The sequence below is a fragment of the Oncorhynchus kisutch genome, linkage group LG1, assembly GCF_002021735.2.
Source record: "Oncorhynchus kisutch isolate 150728-3 linkage group LG1, Okis_V2, whole genome shotgun sequence".
Taxonomy (NCBI): Eukaryota; Metazoa; Chordata; class Actinopteri; order Salmoniformes; family Salmonidae; genus Oncorhynchus; species Oncorhynchus kisutch.
In genome coordinates this window covers 6,816,295-6,839,504 of record NC_034174.2, presented here as the reverse complement: position 1 = coordinate 6,839,504, position 23,210 = coordinate 6,816,295, and the positions used below count along the sequence as shown (strand labels likewise).

The following is a 23,210-nucleotide window of genomic DNA, read 5'->3' as shown; positions in this document are numbered from 1 at the left end:
CACTATGCTGTCCTTTAGAACACTATGCTGTCCTTTAGAACACTATGCTGTCCTTTAGAACACTACGCTGTCATTTAGAACACTACGCTGTCATTTAGAACACTATGCTGTCATTTAGAACACTACACTGTCATTTAGAAAACTAAACTGTCATTTAGAACACTACGCTGTCATTTAGAACACTACGCTGTCATTTAGAACACTACGCTGTCATTTAGAACACTACTCTGTCATTTAGAACACTACGCTGTCATTTAGAACACTACGCTGTCATTTAGAACACTACGCTGTCCTTTAGAACACTACGCTGTCCTTTAGAACACTACGCTGTCATTTAGAACACTATGCTGTCATTTAGAACACTACGCTGTCCTTTAGAACACTATGCTGTCATTTAGAACACTACGCTGTCCTTTAGAACACTATGCTGTCATTTAGAACACTACGCTGTCCTTTAGAACACTATGCTGTCATTTAGAACACTACGCTGTCCTTTAGAACACTACGCTGTCCTTTAGAACACTACGCTGTCATTTAGAACACTACGCTGTCCTTTAGAACACTATGCTGTCCTTTAGAACACTATGCTGTCATTTAGAACACTACGCTGTCCTTTAGAACACTATGCTGTCCTTTAGAACACTATGCTGTCCTTTAGAACACTACGCTGTCCTTTAGAACACTACGCTGTCATTTAGAACACTACGCTGTCCTTTAGAACACTACGCTGTCATTTAGAACACTATGCTGTCCTTTAGAACACTACGCTGTCATTTAGAACACTACGCTGTCCTTTAGAACACTACGCTGTCATTTAGAACACTATGCTGTCATTTAGAACACTACGCTGTCATTTAGAACACTATGCTGTCATTTAGAACACTACGCTGTCATTTAGAACACTACGCTGTCATTTAGAACACTACGCTGTCATTTAGAACACTACGCTGTCCTTTGGAACACTACGCTGTCATTTAGAACACTATGCTGTCCTTTAGAACACTACGCTGTCCTTTAGAACACTACGCTGTCCTTTAGAACACTACGCTGTCCTTTAGAACACTACGCTGTCCTTTAGAACACTACGCTGTCATTTAGAACACTACGCTGTCCTTTAGAACACTATGCTGTCCTTTAGAACACTACGCTGTCCTTTAGAACACTATGCTGTCCTTTAGAACACTATGCTGTCCTTTAGAACACTATGCTGTCATTTAGAACACTACGCTGTCATTTAGAACACTACGCTGTCCTTTAGAACACTACGCTGTCCTTTAGAACACTACACTGTCCTTTAGAACACTATGCTGTCATTTAGAACACTACGCTGTCCTTTAGAACACTACGCTGTCCTTTAGAACACTATGCTGTCCTTTAGAACACTATGCTGTCATTTAGAACACTACGCTGTCCTTTAGAACACTATGCTGTCCTTTAGAACACTATGCTGTCCTTTAGAACACTATGCTGTCATTTAGAACACTACACTGAATGTGATCGAAACTGTCTGAAATGGCACCCTATTCCCTACATAGTGCACTACAATTTACCAGATGTCTATGTGGCACTGGCCAAAAGTAATGCACTGTGTTGGGAATAGGGTGCCATTTCTGAAGCAGACAAGGTGATTGACTTGGCTGTAGATTCTAGTGTTTAACCCGTCTGTGTTGAAGTTTAATTACCAAAATAACTTCATGATTGCCTTCATATGAATGACTGAAATGCTTGTATTTCCCTCAGATACAGGAGACCAGCTGTACCCTCCTCCTCCTGCCTACAACCCTCAACCTGAGAATGACAGGAATGCATCCGTCCCTAACGTCAGGTGAGACTAGATACAGTACTGTGCTATGTAATATAGAAGTATTTACTATGTTTATTGGATAAAGAGAATTCTGAAAGAGCAGTGGGCTGGAATTGAAACCATGCTGTGAGCTGTACATCGTACATGTGCTCCAGAGGCAGCAGCTGAAGACCGTTAGACCACTCACACTACAGTACTACTACACCTCACACTACAGTACTACTACACTACTACTACACCCCAGACTACAGTACTACTACACCCCAGACTACAGTACTACTACACCTCACACTACAGTACTACTACACCTCACACTACAGTACTACTACACCTCACACTACAGTACTACTACACCTCACAATACAGTACTACTACACCCCACACTACAGTACTACTACACCCCAGACTACAGTACTACTACACCCCTAGACTACAGTACTACTACACTACTACTACACCCCCAGACTACAGTACTACTACACCCCCAGACTACAGTACTATACTGCTACTACACTCCAGACTACCTTGATAAACATTAGCAAAAAATACTGTATTAAGTAAATAATACAAATATTGAGTTATTGTATGCAAACTATTTTGGGAAATTATTTTATTCTAATACTCAGAGAAAGAGATTTTCTGTTTTCAGTACTTCGCCACCCTCTCCTTTCGAGGATAACGTCACATCCTTTTTCTAAAATGTTTTACGAGATTGGAGAACACATTGGGAGGGATCGTAGCCCATTCCTCCATACAGAATCTTTCCAGATCCTTGATGTCCTTCAACATCAACAGGTTTTCAATGGGATTGAAGTCCGGAGACTAAGATGGCCATTGCAAAATGTTAATTTCGTGGGCAATTAACCATTTCTTTGTGGATTTTGATGTGTGTTCGCGGTTATGGTTTTGCTGGAAGATCCACTTGCAGCCAAGTTTCAGCCTCCTGGCAGAGGCAACCAAGTTTCAGCCTCCTGGCAGAGGCAAACAAGTTTCGGCCTAAAATGTCCTGTTATGTTGACCTTAACAAGGGCCACAGGACCAGTGGAAGCAAAATAGGCCAGTAAAGATCAAAGATCCACCACCATATTTTACAGTAAGGATGAGGTTATTTTCTAAATATGCATCCTACTTTCGACGCCAAACCCACCACTGGTGTGCTTGGCCACAGAGCTCTATTATAGTGTCATATAGTGTCATCTATTATAGTGTCATCTATTATTGTATCTGACCATGGCAATCCAAGAGCTAATGTTGTTTAGCAAACTCCAGGCATTTACAGTAGATTGCGAAAGTATTCATCCCCCTTGGCATTTTTTCTATTTTGTTTCATTTCAACCTGTAATTTTAAATATATTTTTATTTGGCTCTCGTGTAATGAACATACACAAAATAGTCCAAATTAGTGAAGTGAAATGGAAAAAAATTACTTGTTTCAAAAAACTACAAACAAAAAAAATGGAAAAGTGGTGCGTGCATTTGTATTCACCCCCTTTGCTATGAAGCACCTAAATAAGATCTGGTGCAACCAATTACCTTCAGAAGTTAAATAATTAGTTAAATAAAGTCCACCTGTGTGCAGTCTAAGTGTCACATGATCTGTCACATGATCTCAGTATATGTTCTGAAAGGCCCCAGAGTCTGCAACACCACTAAGCAACGGACACCACCAAGCAAGCGGCACCATGAAGACCGAGGAGCTCTCCAAACAGGTCCGGAACAAAGTTGTGGAGAAGTACCGATCAGGGTTGGGTTAAGAATAAAATCATAAACTTTCAACATCCCACGGAGCACCATTAAATCATTCTTTAAAAATTTTTAAGAATGTGTCACCACAACAAACCTGCCAAGAGAGGGCCGCCCACCAAAACTCACGGAACAGGCGAGGGCATTAAAACTTCTTGATGCACCCATCCCGTTAGCGGGATCATTTTTGTCAACATCCGCTGAATTGCAGAGCGCCAAATTCAAATTAAATTACTACAAATATGTAATTTTCATGAAATCACAAGTGTAATATAGTAAAACACAATTTAGCTTGTTGTTAATCCACCTGGCGTATCAGATTTCAATAAAGCTTTTCGGCGAAAGCATAACAAGTGTTTATGTAAGAACATCTCTCTCAGTAGACAAAACATTGCAAACAGCTAGCAGCCAAGCAGATTGGTCACGAATGTCAGAAAAGCATTAAAATGAATCGCTTGTCTTTGATGATCTTCGGATGTTTGCACTCACGAGATTCCCAGTTACACAATAAATGTTCCTTTTGTTCCATAAAGATTATTTTTATATCCAAAATACCTCCATTTGGTTGGCGCGTTATGTTCATAAATCCACAGGTCACGACCGGGCAGAATAGTATCCGTAAAGTTCGTAGAAACATGTTAAACGTTTTTTATAATCAATCCTCAGGTTGTTTTTACAATATATAATCGATTATATCTCAACCGGACTGTAGCTTCTTCAATAGGAGAGAGAGAGAAAATGTCTGCTCCAAGCTGTTGCGCATGCGAAATGCTGCTGGCACCCAGCCATCCAATGATGCGATGTGATCTTTCTCGCTCATTTTTCTAAATAAAAGCCTGAAACTATTTCTAAAGACTGTTCACAACATGTGGAAGCCATAGGAAAATGAATCTGGTTGATATCCCTTTAAATGGAGCGAAGGCAGGCAAAGGAACAGAGAGCTTTCAGGAAAAACAGCACTTCCAGGTTGAATTTTCCTCAGGTTTTCACCTGCAATATCAGTTCTGTTATACTCACAGACAATATTTTGACAGTTTTGGAAACGTTAGAGGGTTTTCTATCCTAATCTGACAATTATATGCATATCCTAGATTCTGGGCCTGAGAAAAAGACATTTGGGTATGTTTTTCATCCAAACATCAAAATACTGCCCCCTACACTCAACGGTTTCCGAGAGGCAACAAAGAGACCAAAGATAACCCTGAAGGAGCTGCAAAGCTCCACAGCGGAGATTGGAGTATCTGTCCATAGGACCACTTTAAGCCGTACACTCCACAGAGCTGGGCTTTACAGAAGAGTGGCCAGAATAAAGCCATTGCTTAAAGAAAGAAATAAATGAAAAAAAGAAGAAAACACGTTTGTTCACCAAAAGACATGTGGGAGACTCCCCAAACATATGGAAGAAGGTACTCTGGTTAGATGAGACAAAAATTTAGCTTTTTGGCCATCAAGGAAAACACTATGTCTGGCGCAAACTCAATACTTCTCATCACCCCAAAAACACCATCCCCACAGTGAAGCATGGTGGTGGCAGCATCATGCCGTGGGTATGTTTTTCATCAGCAAGGACTGGGAAACTGGTAAGAATTAAAGGAATGATGGATGGTGCTAAATACTGAGAAATTCTTGCGGGAAACCTAGAGATTTGAGACTGGGACGGAGATTCACCTTCCACAGGATATTTACCCTAAGCTGCTAAAGCAACACACAAGTGTTTTAAGGGGAAACATTTAAATGTCTTGGAATGGCCTAGTCAAATCCCAGACATCAATCTAATTGAGAATCTGTGCTATGACTTAAAAATTGCTGTACAGCAGCGGAACCCATCAGACTTGAAGGAGCTGGAGCAGTTTTGCCTTGAAGAATGGGCAAAAATCCCAGTGGCTTGATGTGCCAAGCTTATAGAGACATACCCCAAGAGACTTGCATCTGTAATTGAAGCAAAAGGTGGGTCTACAAAGTATTGACTTTGGGGGGTGAAAAGGTTTTTTTTTTGTATTTTTTCTTGTTTGTTTCACAAGGAAAATCATTTGGATCTTCAAAGTGGTAGGCATGTTGTGTAAATCAATTTAAGGCAACAAAATAGGAAAAATGCCAAGGGGGGTGAATACTTTCGCAATCCACCGTATGTTGGAGAGGCTTCCATTAAAGAACACCTTCTGTGTTCTGTTAGACAGGTAACTCTTTATCCACAATATAGCAGGGGGTGTAAAGTCATACCACATACATTTTTACAGCAGCAGATTATGATCGATAATGTCAAAAGCCGCATGGAAGTCTGACAAAACAGCCCCCACAATATTTTTATTGTCTCAGTCTGATCTGATTATTCTGACCAATGACTAGTCATCTTTTATTTGCATATGTATCCTCCTACTTTTAAGAGGGAAGCGGGGTAGGCTCAAGAGCCTAAACAATCCTATCCGCCAATCAGGGTTGTGTATGTAAATATAGAAGAATTTGTAACAACACGCCCACACGATCAGACTGAGCATTTCAACGGCAAGAGGCAGTCCAGGGAAATAAACACACAGAGTGATTTATTAGACACACAGTGATGATTTATAATAGTATACATTTAGAAAGACTGCATGGGGGCTTTAAGCTGAGATACATTTGTTTTTGAAGTAGAATTCCAGTACAATGTTCTTGGCTATGATTTATTATGAGGGGTGCCAATAATTTTTCCCCATATCTTGTTAATAAAAATCTATTTATTTGAGCAATTGTATAATATATATACTTTTTCATTTGTTTGAGAATACAATATATCTGTATTTATATTATTTATTTCATACAGTATTTTTTTTCTCATCTTTATCAAGGGTGCCAATACTTTTTTCTCATCTTTATCAAGGGTGCCAATACTTTTGGACCTCACAGTATGTATTCTACAGGGTACCTCAAGTGTCAGAGAGTGTGGCTAGGGAAGCTCTCCTGAAGTTTGTGGGCTCCAAATGGTCCAAAAGCAGCAAGCCTGCCAGAAACCTGACCTTCAAGGAGTTACAACCTATTACAATGTATCGGGTAAGTCTGCTAACTAGCCCTTCATACTAGACCTCTCGTTAGTATTATCTCTTATGAAACCTCTTGTTGGTAATATCTCTTATGAAACCTCTTGTTGGTAATATCTCTTATGAAACCTCTTGTTGGTAGAGTCTCTTATGACACCTCTTGTTGGTAGAGTCTCTTATGACACCTCTTGTTGGTAGTGTCTCTTATGAAACCTCTAGTTGATAGTGTCTCTTATGAAACCTCTTGTTGGTAGTGTCACTTATGACACCTCTAGTTGGTAATATCTCTTAAGAAACCTCTTGTTGGTAGTATCTCTTATGAAACCTCTTGTTGGCAGTATCTCTTATGAAACCTCTTGTTGGCAGTATCTCTTATGAAACCTCTTGATGGCATTATCTCTTATGAAACCTCTTGTTGGCAGTATCTCTTATGAAACCTCTTGTTGGCAGTATCGTTTGGAGACATATACTGAGTCCAGATCCAGTGCCTGGGAGATGGAGCCATTTACTGGTAATTTCATACTGTCTCAGGACAGCTCTTTGTCTGTTTCAAATAACTAGACAAGGTGTTTTGTCAGAAACTGATATATTTGCTGTCAGTTACAAAATACACACATATCTGAGAAGTTCCAGTTTGTACCCATACAGCATGCGTATGGCATCTATTGTATGGCACAACAACGCATGACAACGGAGTTGGCTTAACTAGAAAACACACACAGATCTGCAACTAGGCGAGGTATCCCATGGCGTTTCTTCCTCCGATCTCTCAGGCCAGGTGGTAGACGGACCTCAGTACGGGATGAGCCCTCCTCCGTGGGACGTCCCGGTGCAACAGCCGCAGAGATACATCGATGTGATCCTGAAAGTGCGTGTCCCTCATTCCTCCTTTGTAAAGGTATGTCTACGTTAATACCTCCTGAAAGGAAAGAGTCTTACGTCCTTCACATCAACTCTGCTTTTCAGTAAATACATCAACTCTGCTTTTCAGTAAAATATACATCATCCCTGCTTTTCAGGAAAATATACATCATCTCTGCTTTTCAGTAAAATATACATCATCTCTGCTTTTCAGTAAAATATACATCATCCCTGCTTTTCAGGAAAATATACATCATCCCTGCTTTTCAGGAAAATATACATCATCTCTGCTTTTCAGTAAAATATACATCATCTCTGCTTTTCAGTAAAATATACATAATCTCTGCTTTTCAGGAAAATATACATCCTCTCTGCTTTTCAGTAAAATATACATCCTCTCTGCTTTTCAGTAAAATATACATCATCTCTGCTTTTCAGTAAAATATACATCATCTCTGCTTTTCAGTAAAATATACATCATCTCTGCTTTTCAGTAAAATATACATCATCTCTGCTTTTCAGTAAAATATACATCATCTCTGCTTTTCAGTAATTTAGCCATTTTTCCGAGTCCAAAATTCTGTTGTAAAGGTTGTGTGTGACACGTGTGTGTGTGTCTGTGTTATACATGTGTGTGTGTGTGTGTGCGTGTGTGTGTGTCCATGTGTGTGTGTGCGTGCGCGTGTGTGTGCGTGCGTGTGTGTGCGTGCGTGTGTGTGTGTGTCCGTGTGTGCGCCCGTGTGTGTGTGTGTGTCCCTGTGTGTGTGTGCGTGTTCCGCTCCTCACCACTGCTGTGGTTGTTTCAGACGTGCCACCGGTGCCATGGCTGTGGTAGGACGCGCTGCACACACTGTGCAGGGAGGGGAAATGTAAGTAGCAACTCCTCCCTCCTTATTTACATCCCCTCTCTCTCGCTTCTCTTTAGACATTTTAGTCTAGGAGGCCCAGGAGTTGTTTTCCTGAGCAACGCGACCTGACCAGCAAGTTATAGGGGTGGTTTTCCGTACATAAATTAAAGCCTATCCTGACTTAAAAAGCCTTCTCAATGCAGATTCTCTCTATGTCCGAGAATCACCCCGTATGTTATAACTACCAGGGTGCAGAGTTGTTTTTTGGGTCCGGACATGTTGCCAGGGAAACCTCTTGGCCCTGTTTCAGAGGTATTAATAGACTGTCCCCTGTTTCAGAGGCGGTGTCCGTTCTGCCACGGACATGGTCGCAGGACAACAGGACATGGACGTAACAACAGGGCCGGAAACAACAGATGTTCCAGCTGCCAAGGGAGGGGAAGGAAGAGGTGCAGGACACCTACATTTACAGTATATTTTACATTGAGCAGAAGCTCTCATCCAGAGCGACTTACAGTTAGTGCATTCATCTTAAGATAGCTAGGTGAAAACAGCCACATATCACATTCATATTAAGTACATTTCTCTTCAATTGACTGGCTCTATGTCGTCCGTGCTAGTTCCACCATTGCAGTGCCAGGACAAGAGAAGAGCTTCCTCATCACAATGCGATACTCACAATCTCTCTGTTCATGATATCAAAAACTAGTTAAGACATTAAGACATTTTCCTGGAAATGTAACGTCATTATATTCCATGTTCAGTAAAAGGACAGCACCAGTATATAAGCTGCAAATTGTATTGTATCAATTATGATTAAGTGATTTATTTAGTGATTGATTGATTATATCCACTTGAGTTTCGATGATTAAAACTCTCCTTTGTTCCAGTTTTCTCCTCCAGATGTACCTTTTGTTGATTGGTTGGCTAATAGATTTATTAATGTCTCTTTCATTCAGGTGTATGTTCTGCCATGGACATCATTTATTAATTTGTTGATTGATTGATTGGCTAATTGATTGATTGATGTCTCTCCTCTAGATGCACGTTCTGCCATGGACACGGACACAAGACCTGCCCCACCTGTCAGGGCAACAGAATCCTGATGCACTTCATTCAGCTCACCATCACATGGTACTGAACTGGGCCCGGTTTCCCCGATGGAACCTAAGCCTACAAGTGTTTTTAACAATGTGTCGGTCCTTTAACGGCCCGAAGATGTCACAAAGTGTCGGTCCTTTAACGGCCCGAAGATGTCACAATGTGTCGGTCCTTTAACGGCCCGAAGATGTCACAAAGTGTCGGTCCTTTAACGGCCCGAAGATGTCACAATGGGTCGGCTGCTCGTGTGCGCCATCTTGTTCTATCATGCATACATTTATTTTGTCCCCGCACACCAAACGCGATCGCAACATGCAGGTTAAAATATCAAAACAAACTCTTAACCAATTACATTAATTTGGGGACAGGTCGAAAAACATTAAACTGTTATGGCAATTTAGCTAGCTAGCTTACACTTGCTAGCTAATTTGTCCTATTTAGCTAGCGTTCTGTTGCTAGCTAATTTGTCCTGGGACATAAACATTGAGTTGTTATTTAACCTGAGATGCACAAGGTCCTCTACTCTGACAATTAATCCACAAATAAAACGGTCAACCGAATCGATTCTAGTCATCTCTGCTCCTTCCAGGCTTTTTCTTCTCTGGGCTTTATATTGCGATTGTCAACTTTCATAAATTAGGTGTCTTACCGCCACCAAACTCGTTCGTCTTTCTATCACCCACGAGGGTATAACCAATGAGGAGATGGCACGTGGGCACCTGTTTCTATGAACCAATGAGGAGATGGGAGAGGCAAGACCTGCAGCGTGATCTGCGTCACAAATAGAACTGACTTCTATTTTAGCCCTTGGCAACGCAGACAATCGTTGGCGCGCGTGAGCAGTGTGGGTGAAATAATTGAATAATATAGATTTCTACATTTATTTTGCAACGTGAGCGGTGTAGTCAGGGTATTACGATGATCTTAACGCCACAAAGAGTCGTAATACAAGCTGAACAAACAGTTCATGTTATTGTCCTGCTGAACTGAACAGGAGAGTCATATTACAAGCTGAACAAACAGTTCATGTCATTGTCCTGCTGAACTGAACAGGAGAGTCATATTACAAGCTGAACAAACAGTTCATGTCATTGTCCTGCTGAACTGAACAGAAGAGTCATATTACAAGCTGAACAAACAGTTCATGTTATTGTCCTGCTGAACTGAACAGGAGAGTCATATTACAAGCTGAACAAACAGTTCATGTTATTGTCCTGCTGAACTGAACTGAAGAGTCATATTACAAGCTGAACAAACAGTTCATGTTATTGTCCTGCTGAACTGAACTGAAGAGTCATATTACAAGCTGAACAAACAGTTCATGTTATTGTCCTGCTGAACTGAACAGGAGAGTCATATTACAAGCTGAACAAACAGTCCATGTTATTGTCCTGCTGAACTGAACTGAAGAGTCATATTACAAGCTGAACAAACAGTTCATGTCATTGTCCTGCTGAACTGAACAGGAGAGTCATATTACAAGCTGAACAAACAGTTCATGTTATTGTCCTGCTGAACTGAACAGGAGAGTCATATTACAAGCTGAACAAACAGTTCATGTTATTGTCCTGCTGAACTGAACAGGAGAGTCATATTACAAGCTGAACAAACAGTTCATGTTATTGTCCTGCTGAACTGAACTGAAGAGTCATATTACAAGCTGAACAAACAGTTCATGTCATTGTCCTGCTGAACTGAACAGAAGAGTCGTAATACAAGCTGAACAAACAGTTCATGTTATTGTCCTGCTGAACTGAACAGGAGAGTCATATTACAAGCTGAACAAACAGTTCATGTTATTGTCCTGCTGAACTGAACAGGAGAGTCATATTACAAGCTGAACAAACAGTTCATGTTATTGTCCTGCTGAACTGAACAGGAGAGTCATATTACAAGCTGAACAAACAGTTCATGTTATTGTCCTGCTGAACTGAACAGAAGAGTCATATTACAAGCTGAACAAACAGTTCATTTCATTGTCCTGCTGAACTGAACTGAAGAGTCATATTACAAGCTGAACAAACAGTTCATGTCATTGTCCTGCTGAACACTATTTGTGTAACGTGTAATATTGTGTAAACTCTTAAAGCAACAGAAGCAAGGATTTCCCCTAGGATTTATTTCAGCAGTGGTGGCAATGGGTTAGCGCAATTACATGCTAGCTATTCCCATAGACTTCCAGTCGTTGAGCTAACGACTATCCATTTAAGAGCGTCTCAGCCCAAAAAATATAGACTCAAATGATTCCATCATATTACCTCGTGGCAGCTGGTAAATGAATATAGGGGAAACACTGAAACAGAAGCATCCCGTTGCTCCATTTTCCTGCAGGAAGAACCACGTGTTTGAGTTCGTACCGGACCGGCTGCCTGAGTTCCCTCTCAAGAAGTTTGAGAAGGTGTCTGGGGACGCCTTCTTCGTTGATGAAAGTATTCTGGTAAATATCTATTTTATTTTCCTCGAGTAGAAGGGCTGTAAAGATGTGTTAACCTGATCCCAGATCTGTATGTGACCATGATAGAGAGGTTGGCTAGAACTCCCATCAGGCTACATGCCTGTCACTGTGGTGTTATGTTATCATACTCTAACCTTACCGGGCTCATTCCCACAGGTGTACCCCATCGTGGGTTTTCCTGACCAGGAGATCTGTGACGCCTCCAGGAAGGCGTCTCAGGAACACCACAGCAAGTTCTCACCACAGCAAGTTCCCTGTCGCATCCTACAACAGGTGAGTTATCTCTGGGCCTATAGCTGGTGTCCTGGTCCAATACTCATCCTACAACAGGTGAGTTATCTCTGGGCCTATAGCTAGTGTCCTGGTCCAATACTCATGATTTTCTCTCTCTCTCTCTCTCTCTCTCTCGTATCCTACAACAGGTGTTCTTCTAGTCTTTCAGCCCTGTTAGGGACCTTTCCTAATACTCCTGCTTTCTTCCATCTTTCCTTTCCTTCCTTCCTCCTCTGTCAGTAGAATCCTGCAATATGAGTTACACCTGTAAGGGTTCTGTCCCAATACTACTCAACTGCATTCTTTCTTACTACCTTCGTCCTCTCCTCTGTCAGTCGCATCCTGCAGCCAGTGAGTCTGCTCTAGGGCTTTTCACAATACCGAACCTAACCAAGCCGAGTCAGACCAAGCCGTACTGAGCTAGCCTGATTACTTTTCCAGCAGAGTTTCTGGAGTCAACCCAGTTTCATTTGGGTCAAGATGATAGTGTGGAAAGGGTATCTCAGCCTGTAATACTCCTGAACGGACTTCGCCCCACCTGAGGCCCATAGAGGCTTGTTTCTTTACTGTTCAACTGCAGCCTTTCTTCCTTAAAAAAACCTAAAATGTGATTACCTTTAACGGCCACTAGAGGCCAGCACTGACATAAATATCGCAGATCCTTCCTGGATAGAGGCTCTGTTTATTTTTTTTAATTTTATTTCACCTTTATTTTACCAGGTAGGCTAGTTGAGAACAAGTTCTCATTTGCAACAACACAGAGTTACACATGGAGTAAACAATTAACAAGTCAATAACACAGTAGAAAAAAAGGAGAGTCTATATACATTGTGTGCAAAAGGCATGAGGAGGTAGGCTGATCATGTGTCGTAAAAAAACAAAAATGTGATTACCTTTAACGGCCACTAGAGGCCAGCACTGACAATAAATATAACAGATCCTTCCTGGGATAGAGGCTCTGTTGATCCTGTGTAGTAATATCTACTCAAATGCTTCTGTTTTGTTCACAGCGTCAAACCATCGAGTTGGTTCCCATCACGCACGCCTTCTATTCCTACAGTGGAAAAGACTACGACTACTTTGTTTACGGTCTCGAGAATAAGGTTTTCACTCCTAAATATCCTTCCGCTTGTGTTATATTATAAAAGGAAACATCTCATGATTATGTTAATGTTAGTCCTGTCCTTTGTTTTATGAATATTTTACAGTCATAGTCATTACAATATACTTGACTTATTGTTGTCGTATAATCAAGGAGATAAGGAATGTCTACAGTGTTCTAGAAAAGTGTACCTACCATCTTATTGATTGTGTATAGACAAAAGTCTATCCTGACATTTTTACATTTGTAATTATTATCATTATTCTTCTTTTTTACTCAAAAGGGTGCTAGCCATGTTGAAACTCAATGTAAAACCAGTGCCTGTTCATTCCAGCCATTCCAACCACTGATTTTTCCATCACACCATTGAAGTGAAAGTATATGCTATACTATAACAATAATATCCAAAGTTTATGAAGTTGGATAATGGAATATTTTATTCTGAATTCTGTTACGTTTGTCTGTACCTCCGAGGCCTCTCCAGTTTTGATCATAGAGATGGAACTATAGAACATAGAATGAGAAGCGGAATCCTTTTAATTCTATGGAGAATCTAGTCAATCTGTCTCTATGGTTCTGGATCATCCACTGAGGTCTAAGCTCAGAGTAAGTTGAGAGTGTTGCCTGTGTGTTTATAATTGTAATCATCTAAATGTTTTTTTTATATATATAAATCTGAATTTTAATACATGCACCTTACAACCTATATGCAAAATAAAAACAACTTTTCTATACCCTGTATTTTTATAATTAAAAAAAATATCATTTTGAATATTTGTATTTTTCATCATTTGGAACTGGAAGGGTGGAATAACTTGCTGAATAAAACTAATGACTTGTCTCTGCCCGTTGTTATATTACCAAACCAATACTGTCACCTGCACAAACACTTTGTTCCCACCCGGCGTGCGTCATGAGTGAAATAAGCAGATATTTTCTTGGCGAGAGTACGGGAGGGGCTGGGAAGCGCAGCGCAGGAACATGGAGTGTAATTGACTATTGGAGGAGTGGCCTTCCCAGACCAGCATGCGGACTTTGTTTATAACGTGAGGAAGGGGGACAATGTGTAGACATCTCACCTCACTTCGCTTTTTCAAGGCTTGCAGCAGTCCGTTTCTCTCACTCTGTATCATTAGGTTGTCTGCGGTACATTTGGAGTGGAATAACTCATCTTCGGGAATCACTATCAACAAAAGAGTGTCTGGTGAGTTTGTGTGATAACTGTGACAACTTTGCTGGGTCTACTGTGTGATAACTGGAGATGTTTGCTGTGTGCTCTGAGGCAGGCTATGAGCATATTTTGTGAAGGTAAATTATATAAAGTGAGTGGTCTTTGAGAATTATTTTGTGTAGTTTATCAGTTCGACCATTAAAAAAACAAACAAGAACACATAAAACTTGATCAATTTCTGGATCAATCAATATTATACGCACATTTTTGTGGCTCTGTATATAACCATTTGGGGAAACAGGTAGCCTAGTGGTTAGAGCGTCGGATCGAGTCCCCGAGCAGACAAGGTAAAAATATGCACTGATTTGATGCGTTTTAACCTTTTAAACACAATATCAAAAGATGGCGAAATATACTTTAACCTACATGGGGAGAGAGGTGGTTAAATTAGGTAGAGAAAGAAAGAAAGAAAGAGAGAAACGGAGAGAAGCAGAGAGACAGATGCTTGGAGAGTTTGTGTAGGCTGTCGTTGACACGTTAACAGTGCTGCCCGCTCTTCACTGTAAAAATCCTGCAAGCTGCTTGATACCTTGCTCTGCTGGTAACTGAGATCAATGGCGACCCGTCATTCTGGACAGGTGGGGCAGAGCCACACTTGTTATGAGCCCCACTTGTTTTTCTTCTTTTTTTCGGCTTGCCTGTTTTGCATGTTATTTTGGGATTTATGTGTCATATCAGTTTGCAAACAATGTAAAAATGTTTATTTTTTATTTTGATTGAGTTAATTAAGCCACATACTCTACGTACATGATCTCTTTTGTTTTCATGAGAAAGGCAGCTCCAAAAATGCAGGTGTTTCAGCACAGCTCAGTGTTTTCTGTGGTGGTTGGGCAGCCAAGTGGAAAATACAGGGTGTGGGTGTTGGTAATGTTCTCTGGTTGTGCCGTGATTGGCTCAGTGTTCTGTCACTCATGGGGACACTACTTCAACGCCAAGTCTAAGGGTAGAGCTCGAAAATTCAAGCCCCTTGGGTGCTGCCATAGAGTTACATTAGGAGTGCCCATCCAAGAAGGCTCAAGGTCATTGGCCACCGGTAAAATGACGTCAAATCACGTGATATCTACAGTAGATTTGATTGGACAGTAGCTTTGATCATGTCAACATCATACTTTCAAAATCTTAGCTAGCATCATCATCATAAATCAAGTCGACAATCTATTGGCAAATCCTTTTTAATCATTGACATATGACGATAAATAATGAAGAGAAATTATAGAGAACTTATCGGTGCTCATCGGCCATTGGACCTAAACATTACACAACAAGTTGAAAATTGCAAATTCAACAATGAGTTGTTTGGAAGGAATCCTTGTCTATCACAAGCATTTCACTACACTCGCATTAACATCTGCTAACCATGTGTATGTGACCAATAAAATGTGATTTGATTTGAGCAATCACTAGCCTGCTAGTGTAACTAAAGAAAATATAAAAAAATAATTAAAGACCAACAATAAAATAACAGTAACGAGGCTATATACAGGGTATTACGGTACAGAGTCAATGTGGAGGCTATATACAGGGTATTACGGTACAGAGTCAATGTGGAGGCTATATACAGGGTATTACGGTACAGAGTCAATGTGGAGGTTATATACAGGGTGTTACGGTACAGAGTCAATGTGGAGGCTATATACAGGGTGTTACGGTACAGAGTCAATGTGGAGGCTATATACAGGGGGTACTGGTACAGAGTCAATGTGGAGGCTATATACAGGGTGTTACGGTACAGAGTCAATGTGGAGGCTATATACAGGGGGTACCGGTACAGAGTCAATGTGGAGGCTATATACAGGGTATTACGGTACAGAGTCAATGTGGAGGCTATATACAGGGTGTTACGGTACAGAGTCAATGTGGAGGCTATATACAGGGGGTACTGGTACAGAGTCAATGTGGAGGCTATATACAGGGTATTACGGTACAGAGTCAATGTGGAGGCTATATACAGGGTATTACGGTACAGAGTCAATGTGGAGGCTATATACAGGGTATTACGGTACAGAGTCAATGTGGAGGCTATATACAGGGGGTACCGGTACAGAGTCAATGTGGAGGCTATATACAGGGTATTACGGTACAGAGTCAATGTGGAGGCTATATACAGGGGGTACTGGTACAGAGTCAATGTGGAGGCTATATACAGGGTATTACGGTACAGAGTCAATGTGGAGGCTATATACAGGGGGTACCGGTACAGAGTCAATGTGGAGGCTATATACGAGGTATTACGGTACAGAGTCAATGTGGAGGCTATATACAGGGTGTTACGGTACAGAGTCAATGTGGAGGCTATATACAGGGGGTACTGGTACAGAGTCAATGTGGAGGCTATATACAGGGTGTTACGGTACAGAGTCAATGTGGAGGCTATATACAGGGTGTTACGGTACAGAGTCAATTTGGAGGCTATATACAGGGGGTACTGGTACAGAGTCAATGTGGAGGCTATATACAGGGTGTTACGGTACAGAGTCAATGTGGAGGCTATATACAGGGTGTTACGTTACAGAGTCAATGTGGAGGCTATATACAGGGTGTTACGGTACAGAGTCAATGTGGAGGCTATATACAGGGTGTTACGGTACAGAGTCAATGTGGAGGCTATATACAGGGTGTTACTGGTACAGAGTCAATGTGGAGGCTATATACAGGGTGTTACGGTACAGAGTCAATGTGGAGGCTATATACAGGGTGTTACGGTACAGAGTCAATGTGGAGGCTATATACAGGGGGTACTGGTACAGAGTCAATGTGGAGGCTATATACAGGGTGTTACGGTACAGAGTCAATGTGGAGGCTATATACAGGGTGTTACGGTACAATGTGGAGGCTATATACAGGGGGTACTGGTACAGAGTCAATGTGGAGGCTATATACAGGGTGTTACGGTACAGAGTCAATGTGGAGGCTATATACAGGGGGTACCGGTACAGAGTCAATGTGGAGGCTATATACAGGTGGTACTGGTACAGAGTCAATGTGCAGGCTATATACAGGGGGTACCGGTACAGAGTCAATGTGGAGGCTATATACAGGGGGTACCGGTAAAGAGTCAATGTGGAGGCTATATACAGGGGGTACCGGTACAGAGTCAATGTGGAGGCTATATACAGGGTATTACGGTACAGAGTCAATGTGGAGGCTATATACAGGGTATTACGGTACAGAGTCAATGTGGAGGCTATATACAGGGTATTACGGTACAGAGTCAATGTGGAGGTTATATACAGGGTGTTACGGTACAGAGTCAATGTGGAGGCTATATACAGGGTGTTACGGTACAGAGTCAATGTGGAGGCTATATACAGGGGGTACTGGTACAGAGTCAATGTGGAGGCTATATACAGGGTGTTACGGTACAGAGTCAATGTGGAGGCTATATACAGGGGGTACCGGTACAGAGTCAATGTGGAGGCTATATACAGGGTATTACGGTACAGAGTCAATGTGGAGGCTATATACAGGGTGTTACGGTACAGAGTCAATGTGGAGGCTATATACAGGGGGTACTGGTACAGAGTCAATGTGGAGGCTATATACAGGGTATTACGGTACAGAGTCAATGTGGAGGCTATATACAGGGTATTACGGTACAGAGTCAATGTGGAGGCTATATACAGGGTATTACGGTACAGAGTCAATGTGGAGGCTATATACAGGGGGTACCGGTACAGAGTCAATGTGGAGGCTATATACAGGGTATTACGGTACAGAGTCAATGTGGAGGCTATATACAGGGGGTACTGGTACAGAGTCAATGTGGAGGCTATATACAGGGTATTACGGTACAGAGTCAATGTGGAGGCTATATACAGGGGGTACCGGTACAGAGTCAATGTGGAGGCTATATACGAGGTATTACGGTACAGAGTCAATGTGGAGGCTATATACAGGGTGTTACGGTACAGAGTCAATGTGGAGGCTATATACAGGGGGTACTGGTACAGAGTCAATGTGGAGGCTATATACAGGGTGTTACGGTACAGAGTCAATGTGGAGGCTATATACAGGGTGTTACGGTACAGAGTCAATTTGGAGGCTATATACAGGGGGTACTGGTACAGAGTCAATGTGGAGGCTATATACAGGGTGTTACGGTACAGAGTCAATGTGGAGGCTATATACAGGGTGTTACGTTACAGAGTCAATGTGGAGGCTATATACAGGGTGTTACGGTACAGAGTCAATGTGGAGGCTATATACAGGGTGTTACGGTACAGAGTCAATGTGGAGGCTATATACAGGGTGTTACTGGTACAGAGTCAATGTGGAGGCTATATACAGGGTGTTACGGTACAGAGTCAATGTGGAGGCTATATACAGGGTGTTACGGTACAGAGTCAATGTGGAGGCTATATACAGGGGGTACTGGTACAGAGTCAATGTGGAGGCTATATACAGGGTGTTACGGTACAGAGTCAATGTGGAGGCTATATACAGGGTGTTACGGTACAATGTGGAGGCTATATACAGGGGGTACTGGTACAGAGTCAATGTGGAGGCTATATACAGGGTGTTACGGTACAGAGTCAATGTGGAGGCTATATACAGGGGGTACCGGTACAGAGTCAATGTGGAGGCTATATACAGGTGGTACTGGTACAGAGTCAATGTGCAGGCTATATACAGGGGGTACCGGTACAGAGTCAATGTGGAGGCTATATACAGGGGGTACCGGTAAAGAGTCAATGTGGAGGCTATATACAGGGGGTACCGGTACAGAGTCAATGTGGAGGCTATATACAGGGGGGTACCGGTAAAGAGTCAATGTGGAGGCTATATACAGGGGGTACTGGTACAGAGTCAATGTGGAGGCTATATACAGGGTGTTACGGTACAGAGTCAATGTGGAGGCTATATACAGGGTGTTACGGTACAGAGTCAATGTGGAGGCTATATACAGGGGGTACTGGTACAGAGTCAATGTGGAGGCTATATACAGGGTGTTACGGTACAGAGTCAATGTGGAGGCTATATACAGGGCGTTACGGTACAGAGTCAATGTGGAGGCTATATACAGGTGGTACTGGTACAGTCAATGTGGAGGCTATATACAGGGTGTTACGGTACAGAGTCAATGTGGAGGCTATATACAGGGGGTACCGGTACAGAGTCAATGTGGAGGCTATATACAGGTGGTACTGGTACAGAGTCAATGTGGAGGCTATATACAGGGGGTACCGGTACAGAGTCAATGTGGAGGCTATATACAGGGTGTTACGGTACAGAGTCAATGTGGAGGCTATATACAGGGTGTTACGGTACAGAGTCAATGTGGAGGCTATATACAGGGTGTTACTGGTACAGAGTCAATGTGGAGGCTATATACAGGGTGTTACGGTACAGAGTCAATGTGGAGGCTATATACAGGGTGTTACGGTACAGAGTCAATGTGGAGGCTATATACAGGGTGTTACGGTACAGAGTCAATTTGGAGGCTATATACAGGGGGTACTGGTACAGAGTCAATGTGGAGGCTATATACAGGGTGTTACGGTACAGAGTCAATGTGGAGGCTATATACAGGGTGTTACGTTACAGAGTCAATGTGGAGGCTATATACAGGGTGTTACGGTACAGAGTCAATGTGGAGGCTATATACAGGGTGTTACGGTACAGAGTCAATGTGGAGGCTATATACAGGGTGTTACTGGTACAGAGTCAATGTGGAGGCTATATACAGGGTGTTACGGTACAGAGTCAATGTGGAGGCTATATACAGGGTGTTACGGTACAGAGTCAATGTGGAGGCTATATACAGGGGGTACTGGTACAGAGTCAATGTGGAGGCTATATACAGGGTGTTACGGTACAGAGTCAATGTGGAGGCTATATACAGGGTGTTACGGTACAATGTGGAGGCTATATACAGGGGGTACTGGTACAGAGTCAATGTGGAGGCTATATACAGGGTGTTACGGTACAGAGTCAATGTGGAGGCTATATACAGGGGGTACCGGTACAGAGTCAATGTGGAGGCTATATACAGGTGGTACTGGTACAGAGTCAATGTGCAGGCTATATACAGGGGGTACCGGTACAGAGTCAATGTGGAGGCTATATACAGGGGGTACCGGTAAAGAGTCAATGTGGAGGCTATATACAGGGGGTACCGGTACAGAGTCAATGTGGAGGCTATATACAGGGGGTACCGGTAAAGAGTCAATGTGGAGGCTATATACAGGGGGTACTGGTACAGAGTCAATGTGGAGGCTATATACAGGGTGTTACGGTACAGAGTCAATGTGGAGGCTATATACAGGGTGTTACGGTACAGAGTCAATGTGGAGGCTATATACAGGGGGTACTGGTACAGAGTCAATGTGGAGGCTATATACAGGGTGTTACGGTACAGAGTCAATGTGGAGGCTATATACAGGGCGTTACGGTACAGAGTCAATGTGGAGGCTATATACAGGTGGTACTGGTACAGTCAATGTGGAGGCTATATACAGGGTGTTACGGTACAGAGTCAATGTGGAGGCTATATACAGGGGGTACCGGTACAGAGTCAATGTGGAGGCTATATACAGGTGGTACTGGTACAGAGTCAATGTGGAGGCTATATACAGGGGGTACCGGTACAGAGTCAATGTGGAGGCTATATACAGGGGGTACCGGTAAAGAGTCAATGTGGAGGCTATATACAGGGGGTACCGGTACAGAGTCAATGTGGAGGCTATATACAGGGGGTACCGGTACAGAGTCAATGTGGAGGCTATATACAGGGGGTACTGGTACAGAGTCAATGTGGAGGCTATATACAGGGTGTTACGGTACAGAGTCAATGTGGAGGCTATATACAGGGTGTTACGGTACAGAGTCAATGTGGAGGCTATATACAGGGGGTACTGGTACAGAGTCAATGTGGAGGCTATATACAGGGTGTTACGGTACAGAGTCAATGTGGAGGCTATATACAGGGCGTTACGGTACAGAGTCAATGTGGAGGCTATATACAGGTGGTACTGGTACAGTCAATGTGGAGGCTATATACAGGTGGTACTGGTACAGAGTCAATGTGGAGGCTATATACAGGGTGTTATGGTACAGAGTCACTGTGGATGCTATATACAGGGTGTTACGGTACCGAGTCAATGTGGAGGCTATATACAGGGTGTTACGGTACAGAGTCAATGTGGAGGCTATATACAGGGTGTTACGGTACAGAGTCAATGTGGAGGCTATATACAGGGTGTTACGGTACAGAGTCAATGTGGAGGCTATATACAGGGTGTTATGGTACAGAGTCACTGTGGATGCTATATACAGGGTGTTACGGTACCGAGTCAATGTGGAGGCTATATACAGGGTGTTACGGTACAGAGTCAATGTGGAGGCTATATACAGGGTGTTACGGTACAGAGTCAATGTGGAGGCTATATACAGGGTGTTACGGTACAGAGTCAATGTGGAGGCTATATACAGGGTGTTACGGTACAGAGTCAATGTGGAGGCTATATACAGGGTGTTACGGTACAGAGTCAGTGTGCGGGGGCACCGGTAACCTCCGCAAAAAAATAAACGTTCTCTCACTTTCAACTGCGTTTATTTTCAGTAAACTTAAAATGTAGGTAGAGTGACTATGCATAGATAATAAACAAAGAGTAGCATCACATTAAAAATGGGGGTGAGGGTGAGAGGGGGTCAATGCAAATAGTCCAAAAGTATATGACTATATAACGCCCTGCCATATATCATCAATATATATAACACCCTGCCATATATCATCAATATATATAACTATATAACGCCCTGCCATTTATCATCAATATATATAACTATATAACACCCTGCCATATATCATCAATATATATATATATATATATATATACAGTGAGGGAAAAAAGTATTTGATCCCCTGCTGATTTTGTACATTTGCCCACTGCCAAAGAAATGATCAGTCTATAATTTTAATGGTAGGTTTATTTGAACAGTGAGAGACAGAATAACAACAACAACAATCCAGAAAAACACCTGTCAAAAATGTTATAAATTGATTTGCATTTTAATGAGGGAAATAAGTATTTGACCCCCCCTCAATCAGAAAGATTTCTGGCTCCCAGGTGTCTTTTATACAGGTAACGAGTTGAGATTAGGAGCACACTCTTAAAGGGAGTGCTCCTAATCTCAGTTTGTTACCTGTATAAAAGACACCTGTCCACAGAAGCAATCAATCAATCAGATTCCAAACTCTCCACCGTGGCCAAAATATATATTGGTTATATATTCTCTGGTCTAATGAAACCAAGATTGAATTCTTTGGCCTGAATGCCAAGTATCACATCTGAAAGAAACTTCATGAAATGGGTTTCCATGGCCTAGCAGCCGAGATGTATATATATCCTGCAATATATCCATCAAGTCCTGCAATTCACATGACTTATACACCCTTCGTTCTGTTTAAACACAGTATGCTTTGTATTTACCATTACACGCATAGGACTTGAGAGCATCCCAATCTCACGCTGGTACCGCCATGGTTCAAATCTCACGGTCTGTTTGTCATTCTGCAGGCGAACGTTATGCATCTGAGATCCGTTAGTTGTTTTAGGATCTTTCTCTCTGTGTTCATCATTGTGTTTATTTAAATCACTTTAAGGTATTACGTTATGCTAACATCATGTACTGAATGAAATCATGTTTTAGAGCCAGGAGTTATTCTTGACTGTGTGACGTCTGGGCTGAGGGGGGGGGGGGGGGGGGTGAGGCTGGGTTCTGGTGCTGGGCCTTTTAGATGGTTTTAGATGGTTTATTATCAGAGTTAACCTGTTT

At 42.1% G+C, this 23,210-nt stretch overlaps 1 protein-coding gene across 1 annotated transcript in view; it reads left to right on the top strand.

Moving 5' to 3' along the window:
* Positions 1–13,973, top strand: part of ssuh2.1 (ssu-2 homolog, tandem duplicate 1) — a 36,764-nt gene extending 22,791 nt beyond the window's left edge. Inside the window, exons 3-12 of the mRNA XM_020473929.2 lie at positions 1,741–1,825; positions 6,445–6,574; positions 7,012–7,072; positions 7,335–7,459; positions 8,229–8,291; positions 8,610–8,719; positions 9,312–9,404; positions 11,703–11,808; positions 11,983–12,099; positions 13,110–13,973. Of these exons, the coding sequence (XP_020329518.1) occupies positions 1,741–1,825; positions 6,445–6,574; positions 7,012–7,072; positions 7,335–7,459; positions 8,229–8,291; positions 8,610–8,719; positions 9,312–9,404; positions 11,703–11,808; positions 11,983–12,099; positions 13,110–13,244 (1,025 nt within the window). The 3' untranslated portion in view covers positions 13,245–13,973. The remainder of the gene's footprint in view (positions 1–1,740; positions 1,826–6,444; positions 6,575–7,011; positions 7,073–7,334; positions 7,460–8,228; positions 8,292–8,609; positions 8,720–9,311; positions 9,405–11,702; positions 11,809–11,982; positions 12,100–13,109) is intronic.
* Positions 13,974–23,210: the final 9,237 nt, after the last annotated feature.